Source organism: Xenopus laevis, chromosome 8L (genome assembly GCF_017654675.1).
Source record: "Xenopus laevis strain J_2021 chromosome 8L, Xenopus_laevis_v10.1, whole genome shotgun sequence".
NCBI classification, from domain to species: Eukaryota; Metazoa; Chordata; class Amphibia; order Anura; family Pipidae; genus Xenopus; species Xenopus laevis.
In genome coordinates this window covers 9754870-9770645 of record NC_054385.1, presented here as the reverse complement: position 1 = coordinate 9770645, position 15776 = coordinate 9754870, and the positions used below count along the sequence as shown (strand labels likewise).

General features: G+C 47.4%; 1 protein-coding gene across 4 annotated transcripts in view; it reads right to left on the bottom strand.

Annotated features, from left to right (window-relative positions):
- Positions 1–5209: 5209 nt before the first annotated feature.
- prrx2.L (paired related homeobox 2 L homeolog) overlaps positions 5210–15776 on the bottom strand; it is a 34117-nt gene continuing 23550 nt past the window's right edge. For all 4 annotated transcript variants that reach the window (XM_018241382.2, XM_018241383.2, XM_041572467.1 and 1 more), the window contains 3 exons: positions 12437–12627; positions 12135–12313; positions 5210–6330 (listed from right to left, as the gene is read on the bottom strand). In XM_018241382.2, coding sequence (XP_018096871.1) covers positions 6180–6330; positions 12135–12313; positions 12437–12627 — 521 coding nt within the window. In that variant the 3' untranslated portion in view covers positions 5210–6179. The remainder of the gene's footprint in view (positions 6331–12134; positions 12314–12436; positions 12628–15776) is intronic.

Below are 15776 nucleotides of genomic sequence, written 5' to 3'. Positions count from 1 at the left end.
TTCGAGCACCCACACCTACATGGGATCTTTCCCTGGTTCTGCGGACTCTGCAGGGGCCACCGTTCAAGCCATTAGCCTCGGTTTCCCTACAATGACTCACATGGAAGACCACGTTCCTACTGGCTATTGCCTCAGCAAGGAGAGTGTCAGAACTCAACGCACTTTCATGCAGAACTTCCTTCCTGGTCTTCCACCAAGACAGGGCGGTACTTTGTACGGTACCCTCCTTCCTTCCAAAGGTGGTATCCTCATTCCACTTGAATCAGGAAATTACCAATCCCAACCTTTTGTCCTTCGCCTTCCAATCCCAAGGAGGCGGCTCTTCACTCCCTGGATCCAGTCCGAGCCCTCAAGTTCTATCTACACAGGGTACACGACGTACGAAAACCAGATTCCTTGTTCGTTTTGCCTTCAGGGCCACAAAGCGGCACAAAGCTTCTAAGTCTACGATCTTTCACTGGATCAAACAGGTTATACAACAAGCCTACACAGCGGACAACCAGGGTCTAAAGGCACCAGAGGGATGAGCACTTCTTGGGCTTTCTGGAACCAAGCCTCAGCTGAACAGCTGTGCAAGGCAGCAATGTTGGACGTCTATCCACTCGTTCACAAAATTCTACCACTTTGACACCTTTGCAGCCTCTGACACACGATTCGGGAGGAAATTACTGCCACGTAATTCTAATACCACGTAAGCCTATCCTTCTCACCCTATCTTTAGGGGACAGCTTTGGTACGTCCCCACTGTTCCCGTGTCCCCCAAGTTGACAATGGAGAACAGGACTCACCTTTAAATCTCTTTCTCTTGAGTCGCTTGGGGGACACAGGACTTCCCTCCTTGGATAAGGGTCTCGCTACCAGTCAGATGTGGTCTGTTCAATATATTCTGCCATTTAGGTTAAAAGTTCCAGATTTTGGTTACATTATGATGACTTTGGTACAAACTGAACTGGGCTCAGTCAAGTTAGTTCTATTTTAGTTTATTGTGTCCTGCCTCCTAGTGGTACCAGCTATAGTACAGTATAGTATAGTATAGTATAGGTGTCCCCCAAGTGACTCAAGAGAAAGAGATGAGTACACAAAATCTCCTTTTCTGGTTAAGTGTATAAATCAATGTTAAGTACAGATTCTACTTTTAGTGGGATTTAACCAGTTATATACCGAGGCAGTTTGCAGTCATGTTGGTCGCTCTCCGGCATATTGAGCTACAGTTCCCGAACTATTCATCAGTCACTAAAAAAACAGGGAAATATTATTAAAATGGGACTTAAAATATCGCTGCTTACAGCAAATTAATTCACAACTCCGTGATTAAAGGGCAAATTTGACTTCAAATCAAGTAATTACTTTAAATGTATTTTCTTGTAGCCTGTCCTGTTCTTCCGTCCCTAAATAATGTGCTGCCTGGACCTTGTGTAACTTTCCCTTGAGCTGTAGTTTTGTTCAGAACTTGAGACAACAATGTATTTGGAGGCACAGGGGTCCAGGAATGTAGTAGAACAACGACTTCTCGTTTGCCGAGCAGCAATACCGTGATACGTTTCCGTTTTGCAGGTAAGTTACCATGTTATTATAGAACCGACGATATCCACTGACACAGGACTGTTAGAAGTCCATAATAATAAGTGTAAGAGCCGCCCTGTTGTTGCCTATGTGTTTCCTTTGTCTTTATTTCTAGTAAATTGTCTGTAATGCACAAATCAATCAAAGCGCAGTAGCAATTCTAGATTTATTGCTTCCCCAGTGTAACATTTTGTGTTGTACCCCAAACAACAATCGGACTCAAGTCCCAGATAGGCAGCGGCAATAAAGGTTTTGGACCTGTTATCCAGAATGCTGGGGACCTGGGGGTTTTGGGATAAGGGATCTTTCTGTCATTTGGGTCTGCATAACTTTGTCTACTAAAATAATCATTTAAACATTACTTAAACCCAATAGTATTGTATTGTCTTCAGTAAGGACTAATACAAGGTACAGGTATAGGATCCGATTTCCGGAAACCTGTTATTCAGAATGCTCTGAATTACTGGAAGCCTTTAACTCCATTATAATGAAATTCAAAATTTTAAAAATGATTTCCTTTTTCTCTGTAGTAATAAAACAGTACCTTGTAATTCTTTCAGACTAATATATGTAATAATAGATATAAACTAACATATATCCTTATCTGAGGGAAAACCAGCCTATTGGGTTTATTTAATGTTTACATGATTTTCTAGTAGACTTAAGATTTGAAGATCCAAATTACTATCCATTATCCAAAAAACTCCAGGTCCGGAGCATTTTGGGTTACAGGTCCCATACCTGTACTGTTTTATTATTATTATTATAGAGAAAAAGCACATCTGTTTTAAAAATGTGAATTATTTTATTATAATGCAGTCTAGAGGTTCTGGCTATTATGTTACACATCAGTCACTCCAGCCTTTATACATTACATTTTTGGCTAACAAACTATATTAGATACATTTTTTTATTTTGCACAGTCTATTTATTTACCCAGTTTTTATTTTCACACTGAACTGTTCCTTTAAGTCCAATAATAATAATAATAATAATAATAGCGCAGGTTTTGTTAAGCACAACAGGATGAAGTTTGAAAAGAAAGACAAAGTGCTGGAATGTTTTGTGTAGCTTTTTATTTAGTATCGTTCATGGATTAGTGGGGGATTTACAGTGAGGAGTCACATACATTGTCCCTGCAGGAACAGGACACACAAAGAAAACACGGCTCCCAAAATGAGAAAATGTACCGTTTATTATAAGGTTAATAATTCTGCACCGATTTGTTTGTGTAATGTTCTCTTGTTTCACTGACCATCTTTGTTCTCTCTGGTATTTGTATTTCAAAGCACAAAACTCTGAAATCCGCTGAACACATGGATATTTACCCCCCGTGCTTGATATTCTGTGCAGACGTTTGGGGTGAGTACATAGCAGATCTGTATTCTGTTAGGGAGTCATTTTGGCTCATTGCCCCTGGCACAGGGTTATTCTGGTTGGTGGGATGATACTTTGCCCCGTAGTTTTCAAACTTCTGAATTGGTATCAGGGATGTGATTGGGCCTTAGCAGGACATTTGCCCCCTGGTGTTACTTCACCTTGAGTTTGGGATCATTGTGTTGCCCCTAAAACAGGTTCTCTTATATATCTCCCCGTATTATGCAGCAGCCATTCTTCTTCTATTGCAACAAGATCCCAGGTCCCTAGTGGGCACATCTCGATGCCACCTCTGCTGTGTGTCTCTGGGCCAATCATATCAACAGCTTGTATGTGAGGGGGGCACAGAAGAAGCCATTACTGAGAGAGAACAGCAGGGAACTATGCAGGTTGGTCGCTCTCCTGCATTTTAGGCAAACTCCCTCCATAGTTCCATGTGCTTCTTTTTCAGCAATGGCTTCTTCTATGCAACTCTCCCATTAGAGTCCATTTTTTTCAAACCCGCAATTTGACCCCCATGTTCCTGCTTAGTAGAAAATATTTGACGAGCACTTCATGTCCACCCATAGGGTTAAAACATTTCTTTTCAACTTGTTAAAACCATTAATTCCCTGACGCGTATCGTATCAGCTGATACGTAGTCATAGGTATCCCGTTACCAAACCCGCAATGGGCCAACTAACCAGAAGTGACGTCACATTGGACCAGAGGTGATGTCACATTGGACCAGCTGTTGTACCTCCCAACTGTCCCGGTTTTAGAGGGACAGTCCCTCTTTTGACAGCTCAACCCACTGTCCCTCGTTTGTACTGGAAAGTCCAGGTTTTCTCTGCACTGAACAGCCAGAAAAAGAAACAAATTTTCTGACTTAATTGGCTTTTGGCAGAGAGCCCAGAACAACCACAGCTGCAGATAAGATACTTTTGTAACAATTTTGAGATAAGCTAATAAGTAATTGTAACAATTTTGAGATAAGCAAATAAGTAATTGTAACAATTTTGAGATATGGAAATAAGTAATTGTAACAATTTTGAGATAAGCAAATAAGTAATTGTAACAATATAATATAACAGGTCCCTTGGGGAAACTTAAGACTCACAGCTTAAAACTTTCATAACCTGACACATTTTGTAAAATAAACAAGATATTTAGGGGGTGTGGCCACAAAAATGGACGTGGGCAAAAAAACTTTTTTGTTCCGCTTTTTATTTCCAATATGTTGGGAGGTATGCCGGCCGTGATGTCACTCCAGTGCAGAATCTTCCCAAAAAAAATGAAATAACTGGAAGAACCACTTAGCTGGGTGAGAGGGATGAAGGCCGCACCTTGGTTGGGTACCGAGCCGGTTTACCTGCAGACTTCCCGCACGGCCAAGGAATCCTGGACTTTCTGCCCAAAACCTGAGCACTTTCCGGGTATTCCGCGGGTACCTGACCCAATGCAGGACTCTACCTCCCATACAGGTCACTGTTAGATAGAGCTGTTGATCTGATTGGCCCATATATAGAGAGAAGTGGGGTGCTGTACCCAATAGGGACATGGCATCTTGTTAGAATAAAGGGAGTATGGCTGGTGCCTAATACAGGGATCATCAGATGGTTAAACACTGAATCTTGGGAGAAAGTTGGTCTAAAGTTGCTCAATGATCCCAAACCCGAGGCAAAGTGACACCGGAGCAGCTCCAGAACAATAAGGTGAATGTTTTGCAATGGCCCAATCACAGCTCTGATCCCAATTCGACTGAGAAGCCGTGGCCTGTTTATAAACAAGTGTCACCTGCCCAACACTAATACCCTGCAGCACAATGGGGACTCCTACAAAGCTGCAATGTTCTTACCCCAAAATACACAAAGCTGTTATTGCTGCACAACTACAGCTCTCAGGACTCCCCTACCTCAGTCAAGTTACTGATGGGAGTTGTAGTTGTCTGCGCTGCTAGTGGCTACGGTTACCTGAGCAATCGCTCGCGGCATATTTGGCCAGCAGGTGGCAGCAGTCTGGTGCGAGATTGTGATCTCAACAACTGTCTGTGCCTCAAATTGAGATTTCATTTCATACAGACGCACAACAAGATGGATCAGGGCTCACTCCTGCCATTACCCACTCTCCTCAATGAGAAGGGAAAAGGTAGAAAGGGGCAAATATAATATAATATAATATACCCCACACAGTTTGCATCAGCCCTAGTAACCCGTGGCAACCACTTACTGACCCCCAAGTCTTATTGGTTGTTATGGGTTACTTAGAACTTTGTTTTTTTTTTCTTTGCATTACCAAAGTATTGAGTATAAGGCACTAAAACAGGGCTCAGTTGCACAATAACATGACATACATATTCCATTGTTGTGCTGCCGAGTGCAGGAGCTTTAGCCTATACCATGATCCCTGTACTCTGTCATAGTAAAGACTGATACAATAATGATAATGAGGAATTCATGAGCCTAAGCACATGGAAAGGTTATTGAGTGAAAGGGGTTGCTCGGTATAGTCCCTGGCAGGCTCAGAAGCTAGCGTCTGCCAATGCAGTAGTCTTTTAAAGGACAACTAAAGCCTGACAACCGATGCACAGGGCTTAGCATGTGTCTCCGATCTTTTGCTGGTTTTCCTGGCACTGCTCCATAGCTGAGGATTCTCACTAGTTGCCTGGTCACCTCAATGCGCTGGAGACTTGGCTGCTTACTATAAAGCCAGTACCGGAGCCCTATGCACAAAGTAGCCTGAACTAATAAGGTAACATTGCCCAGTAACATCTATAAAATGCCCTTCAGCCTCACGTTGTCAGTGGTTTTATTCATAGAAACCATTATATCAAGGTTAGACAAACTCTGCCCCCAGCTTCTCTTCATAGGGCATGCTGGGAGTTGCAGTCCTACCAAAGTTGGAAGGGGTCAGGTAAAGACTTGCAATAACCATATAAAGGGCCTGTATTTACAAGGGATGGAGGCTTTGTACATATATACAGACAGTACCTGGGCATCTGTTGGGAAGGGGCCAGGAACATGTGAGTAAATAATGGGTTATACACAAATCCAGAACAAGGACTGTACCACCTCTGGAATCATCCCCCCAAGGCTGCGTAGTCACAACCCGAATGTCAGATTACTGTTGTGCACTGTGAATACTTCTTGCTGAGTTCTTCTGCCCCCACTGGGGGGATCTCTGACCCTCTGTTGCCCAGAGACGTGGGTGGTGTGTCCGCTCACTCCAGCCTGGGAATAGTCTGTTGCTCCAATGGTGACTTAGTTTACAGAGGGCACTTGGCTCTGGTGCAAGCTGAACTCCTTGGCTTTCAGTCTCAGGCTGGCAATGCTGTCGGCCATATTGACCCCTTGGGTAGGCGCCGTGCTGGTGGCAGTTGTAGTTGGGCTGTAGGCCGGCAAGCTGGCATTGCTGTAAGGGAAAATCACAGTTATATAAGGAAGGAGGAAATGTTTGACTTCATATACGCAAGGCAAGTGCTATATGGGGGGCACGCCTCCATCTTTTTACACTCACAGTGCCAATTATGGCTACCCGAGACACAGGCACATTTTTTATTTAACACCAGCGCACGGGTTTTTTTGTCTTCTTTTCCAACTGCATCTCTGCCAGTTGCCAGAACTTAACCGTTCCCCTGTAGCACATCCCATATTGTGCCCTCCTGCTATTCCCCACGTGGATGTCTGTGATTGGCAAACTGGCACATTAACACCAGAACCAGACCTGTGGTGCTGAGCCCACGTGATTGTGCCCGGCCATCGTTCAATAAAAAAAAAAAGAACAGCAAATTTTGGAGGGGAGGCAGTCACCCATGGATATTGTCAGAGAGACCTACCTGCATGTGCCATACTGTCTGCCCTATGTGCCATACTCTGTCTTCCCTATGCTCCTTGTGTGTTCCATACTTTGCCTGTCCTATACTCCCTGCATATGCCATATTCTACCCTATGCTCCCTGTGTGTGTGCCATACTCTGCCTGTCCTATGCTGCATGCATGTGCCATACTCTGTCTACGTGGGTGTGCGCCATACTCTGCCTTATGTGCCCTGCATGTGCCATACTCTGCTCCATGCGTGTGCCATACTCTGCCTGCCCTATGCTCCATGTGTATGCCATACTCTGCCTGTCCTATGCTCCTTGTGTGTGCCATACTCTGCCTGTCCTATGCTCCTTGTGTGTGCCATACTCTGTCCTATGCATCCCATGTGTGCCATACTCTGCCCGCCCTATGCTCCATGTGTGTGCCATACTCTGCCTGCCCTATTCTCCTTGAGTGTGCCATACTATTCTCCTTGAGTGTGCCATACTCTGCGTGCCCTAAGTGCCCTCCGTGTGCCATACTCTGCCTGCCCTATGTGCCCTCTGTGTGCCATACTCTGCCTGCCCATATGCAACCTGCGAGCACCATACACACCATACCATATGCACAGTGCATGTGCCCTAATCTGCCTACCTGCGTGTGCCATACTCTGCCCTTTGCACTCTGCGTGTGCCATAATCTGCCTGCCCTATGCTCCATGCGTGTGCCATACTCTGCCTGCCCTATGCTCCCTGTGTGTGCCATACTCTGCCTGTCCTATGCTCCTTGTGTGTGCCATACTCTTCCTGCCCTATGCTCCTTGTGTGTGCCATACTCTGTCTGTCCTATGCATCCCATGTGTGCCATACTCTGCCCGCCCTATGCTCCTTGTGTGCCATGCTCTGCCTGCCCTATGCTCCATGTGTGTGCCATACTCTGCCTGCCCTATTCTCCTTGAGTGTGCCATACTATTCTCCTTGAGTGTGCCATACTCTGCCTGCCCTATGTGCCCTCCGTGTGCCATACTCTGCCTGCCCTATGCAACCTGCGAGCACCATACTCACCAAACCATATGCACAGTGCATGTGCCCTAATCTGCCTACCTGCGTGTGCCATACTCTGCCCTTTGCACTCTGCGTGTGCCATACTCTGCCTGCCCTATGCTCCTTGTGTGTTCCATACTTTGCCTGCCCTATACGCCCTGCATGTGCCATACTCTACCCTATGCTCCCTGTGTGTGCGCCATACTCTGGCTGTCCTATGCTGCATGCATGTGCCATACTCTGTCTACGTGTGTTTGCGCCATACGCTGCCCTATGTGCCCTGCATATGCCATACTCTGCCCTATGCAGCCTGTGTGCGCCATACTCTGCCCTATGTACCCTGCATGTGCTATACTCTGCTCTATGCTCCATGCGTGTGCCATACTCTGCCTGCCCTATGCTCCCTGTGTATCCCATACTCTTCCTGTCCTATGCTCCTTGTGTGTGCCATACTCTGCCCGCCCTATGCTCCTTGTGTGCTATGCTCTGCCTGTCCTATGCGCACTTCGTGTGCCATACTCTGCCTGCCCTATTCTCCTTGAGTGTGCCATACTATTCTCCTTGAGTGTACCATACTCTGCCTGCCTTATGCGCCCTGCGTGTGCCATTCTCTGCCTGCCATATGCAACCTGCGAGCACCATACTCTGCCATATGCACTGTGCATGTGCCCTAATCTGCCTACCTGCGTGTGCCATACTCTGCCCTTTGCGCTCTGCGTGTGCCATACTCTGCCTGCCCTATGCTCCCTGCGTGTGCCATATTCTGCCTGCCCTATGCTCCTTGCGTGTGCCATACTCTGCTTGCCCTATGTGCCCTATGTGTGCCATACTCTGCCTGCCCTATGCAACCTGCATGCGCCATACTCTGCCATATGCACCATGCATGTGCCCTAATCTGCCTACCTGCGTGTGCCATACTCTGCTTGCCCTATGCGCTCTGCGTGTGCCATACTCTGCCTAACTGTGTGTGCCATACTCTGCCTGCCCTATGCACCCTGCGTGTGCCATACTCTGCCTAACTGTGTGTGCCATACTCTACCTGCCCTATGCACCCTGCGTATGCCATACTATGCTCACTGTGCCTTGCGTGTGTCATACTGTCCTATGTGCTTTGCGTGTGCCATACTCTGCCCTATGCACCCTGCATGTGCCATACTCTGTCTGCCCTATCCTCTCTGTGTGTGCCATACTCTGTCTGCCCTATGCTTCCTGTGTGTGCCATACTCTGCACTTTGTGACTTGCGTGTGCAATACTTTGCCTACTTACATGTGCCATACTCTGCTTACCCTATGCACCCTGCATGTGCCATACTCTGTCTGCCCTATGCTCCCTGTGCAGGCCATACTCTGCTCTATGCACCATGCGTGTGCCATAATCTGCCTGCCCTATGCACCCTGCGTGTGCCATACCATGACCTATGCACCATGCGTGTGCCATAATCTGCCTACCTGCGTGTGCCATACTCTGCTCTATGCTCCCTGTGTGTGTCATGCTCTGTCTACACTATGCTCTCTGTCTTTGCCATACTCTTCGTACCCTATGCAGCATATGTGTGCCATACTCTGACCTATGCACCATGCGTGTGCCATAATCTGCCTACCTGCGAGTGCCGTACTCTGTCTGCCCTATGCTCCTTGTGTGTGCCTGCCCTATGCTCCTTGCGTGTGCATGTCTTATGTGCCCTGCATGTACCATACTCTGCCTTCCCTATGCTCCCTGTGTGTGCCATGCTCTGCCTTCCCTATGCTCCCTGTGTGTGCCATACTCTGCCCACCCTATGCTCCCTGTGTGTGTCATACTCTGCCTGCCCTATACTCTGTGTGTGCCATACTCTAGCTGCCCTATGCACCCCGCATGTGCCATACTATGCTCTCTGCGCTGTGTGTCATACTCTGCCTGTCCTATGCGCCTTGCGTGTGCCATACTCTGTCTGCCCTATCCTCTCTGTGTGTGCCATACTCTGTATGCCCTATGCTTCCTGTGCGGGCCATACTCTGCCCTATGGACCCTGCGTGTGCCATACTCCGCCTGCCCTATGCTCTCTGTGTATGCCATACTCTGCCTGCCCTATGCTCCCCGTGCGGGCCATACTCTGCCCTATACACCATGCATGTGCCATAATCTGCCTACCTGCTTGTGCCATACTCTGCCTGCCCTATGCACCCTGCGTGTGCCATACTCTGCCTGCCCTATGCACCCTGCGTGTGCCATACTCTGCCTGCCCTATGCACCCTGCGTGTGCCATACTCTGCCCTATGCTCCCTGTGTGCCATACTCTGTCTGCCCTATGCTCCCTGTGTGTGTCATGCTCTGTCTACACTATGCTTTCTGTGTGTGCCATACTCTTCCTACCCTATGCAGCATGTGCCATACTCTATGGCACATGCATGGTGCATAGGTCAGAGTATGGCACATGCTGCATAGGGTAGGAAGAGTATGGCACACGCATGGTGCATAGGTCAATCTGCCTACCTGCGTGTGCCATACTCTGTCTGCCCTATGCTCCTCGTGTGTGCCAGTCCTATGCTCCCTGCATGTGCCATACTCTGCCTGCCCTATGCTCCTTGTGTGTGCCATACTCTGCATGTCTTATGCGCCCTGCGTGTGCCATACGCTGCCTGACCTATGCTCCTTGTATGTGCCATACTCTGCATGTTTTATGTGCCCTGTGTGTGCCATAATCTGCCTGCCCTATGCTCCCTGTGTGTGTCATACTCTGTCTGCCGTATGCTCCCTGCGTGTGCCATACTCTGCCTGCCCTATGCTCCCTGTGTGTGTCATACTCTGTCTGCCGTATGCTCCCTGCGTGTGCCATACTCTGCCTGCCCTATGCTCCCTGCGTGTGCCATACTCTGCCTGCCCTATGCTCCTTGTATGTGCCATACTCTGCATGTTTTATGTGCCCTGTGTGTGCCATAATCTGCCTGCCCTATGCTCCCTGTGTGTGTCATACTCTGTCTGCCGTATGCTCCCTGTGTGTGCCATACTCTGCCTGCCCTATGATCCCTGTGTGTCATACTCTTCGTGCCCTGTGCGTGCCATACGCTGCCCTATGCACCCTGTGTGTGCCACTCTGCCTGTCCTGTGCTCCACATGTGTGCCATACTCTGCTGTCCTATGCTCCCTGCGTGTGCCATACTTTGCCCTTTGCACCCTGCGTGTGCCATACTCTGCCTACCTGCATGTGGCATACTCCGCCTGTCCTATGCTCCCTGTGTGTACCATACTATGCTCTCTGCGCCTTGCGCGTGTCATACTCTGTCCTATGCGCCTTGCGTGTGCCATACTCTGTCCTATGCGCCTTGCGTGTGCCATACACTGTCCTATGCGCCTTGCATGTGGCATACTCCGCCTGTCCTATGCTCCCTGTGTGTGCCATACTATGCTCTCTGCGCCTTGCGTGTGCCATACTCTGTCCTATGCGCCTTGCGTGTGCCATACTCTGCCCTATGCACCCTGCATGCTCTCTGCGCCTTGTGTGTGTCATACTCTGTCCTATGTGCCTTCTGTGTGCCATACTCTGCATGTCTTATGCGCCCTGTGTGTGCCATACTCTGACTGCCCTATGCTCCCTGCATGTGCCATACTTCGCCTGTCCTATGCTCCCCGTGTGTGCCATATTATGCTCTCTGCACCTTGCGCGTGTCATACTCTGTCCTATGCGCCTTGCGTGTGCCATACTCTGTCGTATGCGCCTTGCGTGTGCCATACTCTGTCCTATGCGCCTTGCGTGTGCCATACTCTGCCCTATGCACCCTGCATGTGCCATACTCTGTCTGCCCTATGCTCCCTGTGTGTGCTATACTCTGCCCTTTGTGCCTTGTGTGTGCCATACTCTGCCTGCCCTACTCTGCCCGTGTGTGCCATACTCTGTCTGCGTTATGCTCCCTGTGTGTGCCATTCTCTGCCTGCATGTGCCACAGCACATTTGGGATGTAAAGTCACAAACTAAAGGCCCTGTCCCAAGTACTCCATTAAAAGAGAAAACAATTTCCAAAATAAGTTTATTAAAAAAAATACATAAAGTTTTAATTAGAAATCTACATCTCGGACATCCTTAGGAAACTGCTGGAGAAATCACAACATTGTGTGGGGCTACTCTTTTGTGCTGGCTGAGGATATTACATCTGAAGACAGAACAGCCGGTGCAACATCTCATTTGCTTCCCTTGAATCTCATTCTTCCCATTCCCTCTAGTCCTAGCAATAGCCAACTCCTCATTTATGGGCTCATCATCACACAAGCAGCACTGCCTCACCCAGTGACCTCTCAAATTGGGGATTATCTTCTTCATGCACCATTTCCTGATATTTCTATCAATAAATTCCCTCTACAACTTGTAGTGAGTAGCAGGAATGTGTTGGGCACTCACCTGTAGTTGCTGTTTGAGTTCCAGGGCATATATTCCGGGGTCAGGGCGCTTGCTCGGGGCGATACCTGCTGCTCCACGCCTGCCTCCTGGCTGAATGATTTTAGGTGGGTGGAGGAGCGGCTGGCAAGCATGGCTCTCTCATTCCTCCGGAACTTGGCTCGTCTGTTCTGGAACCAGACCTGGAACCAGCAAGAGGAAGGATGATGCCACGTGATGTATAAACACTACTACGCTACCATTATCCTCTGCATTCTAGCTTTGCCTTTTTCTGCTGGACATTCGTATCTGTTAAACAGACTTACCTGTACTCTGGCCTCACTCAGACTAACCCTGCGCGCCAGATCTTCCCGTACAAAGGCGTCCGGGTAGTGAGTTCTCTCAAAGACCCTCTCCAGAGCTTGCAGCTGGCTGCTGTTAAATGTCGTCCGGTTCCTCCTCTGCTTCTTCTTCCCTGAGGATTTGCTGCTCCTGCTGCCGGGATTTGGACTTCCACCTGAGAAGCAGAAGGTGACAGTTTAGAACTTGGATATGGGAAACCATTATTCCTTAATCACAGTGCAAATGCTTAAACTGTAGGTATGGAGGGACAGCAGTGCTGGATTAAATCACACTATACCGACCCATATTCACATATAAGTACTTGACTAAGTGCTCACACACGAACCAGTGGCCTCCCAGGAGCTCTGTCTAGAAACCCGGGTAATGGGGGGTTATTGTTTATTTGCAGTGGAATGTATAGGGTTTTGGAAGGAAAGCATTGGTACTGGCGGGAGACTGGTTTCCTTCCATTTAGGGCTAAGGCACATGTTTACTTGCTTGGGTTTGGTTGTCTGGCCAATTAATAGCTCCGCAGGCTGATTGCTGATGGGATTATACAGCATACTGGCACCCACATGCGGAGCTATTAGTTTGTTATGTTTGGTGCATTAGCCACTGGCAAGGTCACACGGAGACAATTATGCTGACAGCTTGTGAATTTCTGGAAAGCTAAAGGCAGCGACATAACATATACAGTCCTTAGTGACTTCTAATATCCTTATCATTTACAGTAGGGGGTACATTATCCCTTATATAATACATGAGTGATACTCAGAGTTCCCTGTATAACTCAGCCTGCAGCCTTGTGCCTTTATATGGTCACAGAACAACCCCTCAGTGACTTCTAATATCCTTATCATTTACAGTAGGGGGTACATTATCCCTTATAATACATGAGTGATACTCAGAGTTCCCTGTATAACTCAGCCTGCAGCCTTGTGCCTTTATATGGTCACAGAACAACCCCTCAGTGACTTTTAATATCCTTATCATTTACAGTAGGGGGTACATTATCCCTTATAATACATGAGTCTATGAAATGTTGTCCCAGTGACATCAATGAATGACAATAGAAGGACAGTGTGAGGGTTAAGAGACTGTTGAAAGGCCGAGACTGCAGGCTGAGCAAATAACTCCATAATAATCTTTGCTCTGCTGATATATCCAGTATATAGACAAACATACAAATAAAACACATAGTGGCCCGTTATACAGTACTGAAAAAGAAAGGGTTAAACGTGAGTATGGGGAAGGCGCATAAGGAAATTGTGTGGAGGTGTTGGCTGTCTTTTTCTAGTTAGGAAACCAATTAATGGCTGGAAAAAGCCACAATTCAGCTCCATCACGTTCGCACATGAACTCTATAAATTAGAGCTAATCCCCCGGAATTATCACCTGAGTGCAACAGACTAACCAGAAAAACTGGGGCAGGTGGGCTCTGCTAGAGATCTGGGGAGAGAGGCAGGATCCAGCAGAAACAGATATAGGGGCCCCTACATTTATCTTCTATTGGCTCTCTACTATACACCCCCAGCTGCTCATGTCTCCATCTTGCACCGCTCTCTACATCTGCTCCTGCGTTCTCTATCTCTTTTGTCTACGTTTTGCCCTACTGCTTTGCTGCCCCCCCCCCCCAAATAAGAAGCCCAGGCAGTGACTGATATTGAAACCCCCCTAAAAAAGGCCCTAAGGAGAATCTGGGCAAGATCCCAGGAAGGGTTAACTTTGCCTTTTGATTCAATGTTTTGCAAATGGAGCGGAGCTGGGAGAGAGGCCCATAAATTATCCCAAATATCCAAATAAACAGATTCTAAAGCCGGGCCCTGGGAGTGGGGATTACTGTTTATTATTCTCTGGAAGGTGATGAGGGTCTAATGTACAACCCCCCCGAAACCCCCACTTCTCTCTCCCCCTAACTGGCAGCTTATTCATTAACAGGCTGCAAAATAAACTGGCAACACGATCGGGGCTGATGACAGTTGAGGGAAACCACAGGAAGGCACTTCTGGGGCCCCTGCGGATTCTACTAATTAATCCTTGGGGTCGGAGCCTTGTTACTCCCAGAAATCTGATTGCTGCACTGCTTGACCAATCATTTCACAGCCTGCTGTTCACCAGTTTGCAACAATGAGGCAAAGCATAGCCACCGGGGCACATAAATCTTAATTATAAGCAAAGTGGACAAGAAACAACAAGAAGTATTAAAGTGCCTGGTCACAAGAGCTTGCAATCCATAGTGTTAAGACAGAAATGGAATTACTAAAAGCAGAATAAGAGGCATTCTGGAGGAGACCGCATACAGGCCAGGGCTCTATTCTCAGGCTCAACACTTCCATGAGAGGTAGAAGAATGGGTTAAAGTGGGAGCTGCCAGACTGGTGAATCAGAAGGGAAGTGGGATTATGAGTTTACATCACACGAATCCACAGAGACAAATGGGCCGACTCTTCCAGGAATCATTGGTCAGGCTGTGGCTCTGGTTACAGTGATGGGAATCTCCCCGTGAAGCCGGAATCTGTAACATGTGGGTTTCCAGTTGTCGTCGGAACTCCCGGCAAAAGATATTGCAGGGTGCAGGGCATTCCTGAGAAAGAGTGAGGTGCCCTGAGCACCCTGTGATGTTAAACAGAAGAACAATTGGAAAGTTGCTTAGGATTTGGCCATTCTATAACATACACTTAAAGGTGAAGCACCCCTTTAAAGCACAGGTTGGATTAGTCTATGTCCCTAAAGAAAGGCTGCACGGAGCATACCATTGTTCGACTTAGAGGAGCCACGGAACATCCACTGAGCTATAAATAAGGGCATTTGTACAAAGGGTCCCTAATTAAATGTGCCTGATGTCTTCAATTGTTTATGCCCAAATGTCTCCAAACACAACATGTATGCACGCCGGCCACTAGCCTAAATGGCTTAATGATTTGCTGCTTTGTAGCAACACTCTCCTGTTCCGCCATATTGGATTCTATCTGGAACGTTCATTAGTTCCATGAGATGAAGGTTTTATTACATTTTATTCTCTCTTCCCTTTACAACAAATACAACGTTGAGTCTGCGTTGCCTCTTGTCCCTCTACCCCACTAACTGGACACCAGGCAGCGGCTAGAGAAGGAGGTTATTAATTATAAATGAAAATATAAAAGAACCACAAAAGATTAACATGTCCAGATCAGACTTTATGGAGGCCACATTAAACCACATGTCTGTTTTATTACCTCCTCGGTGACAGTTTCTCTGCTAATGGCTCTTGATTGGCTCAGATTCACCTCTTATTTTCTTGTATAACAAATGGGAAACTTCAGTGATCAGCTTGGAGACTTGGGGG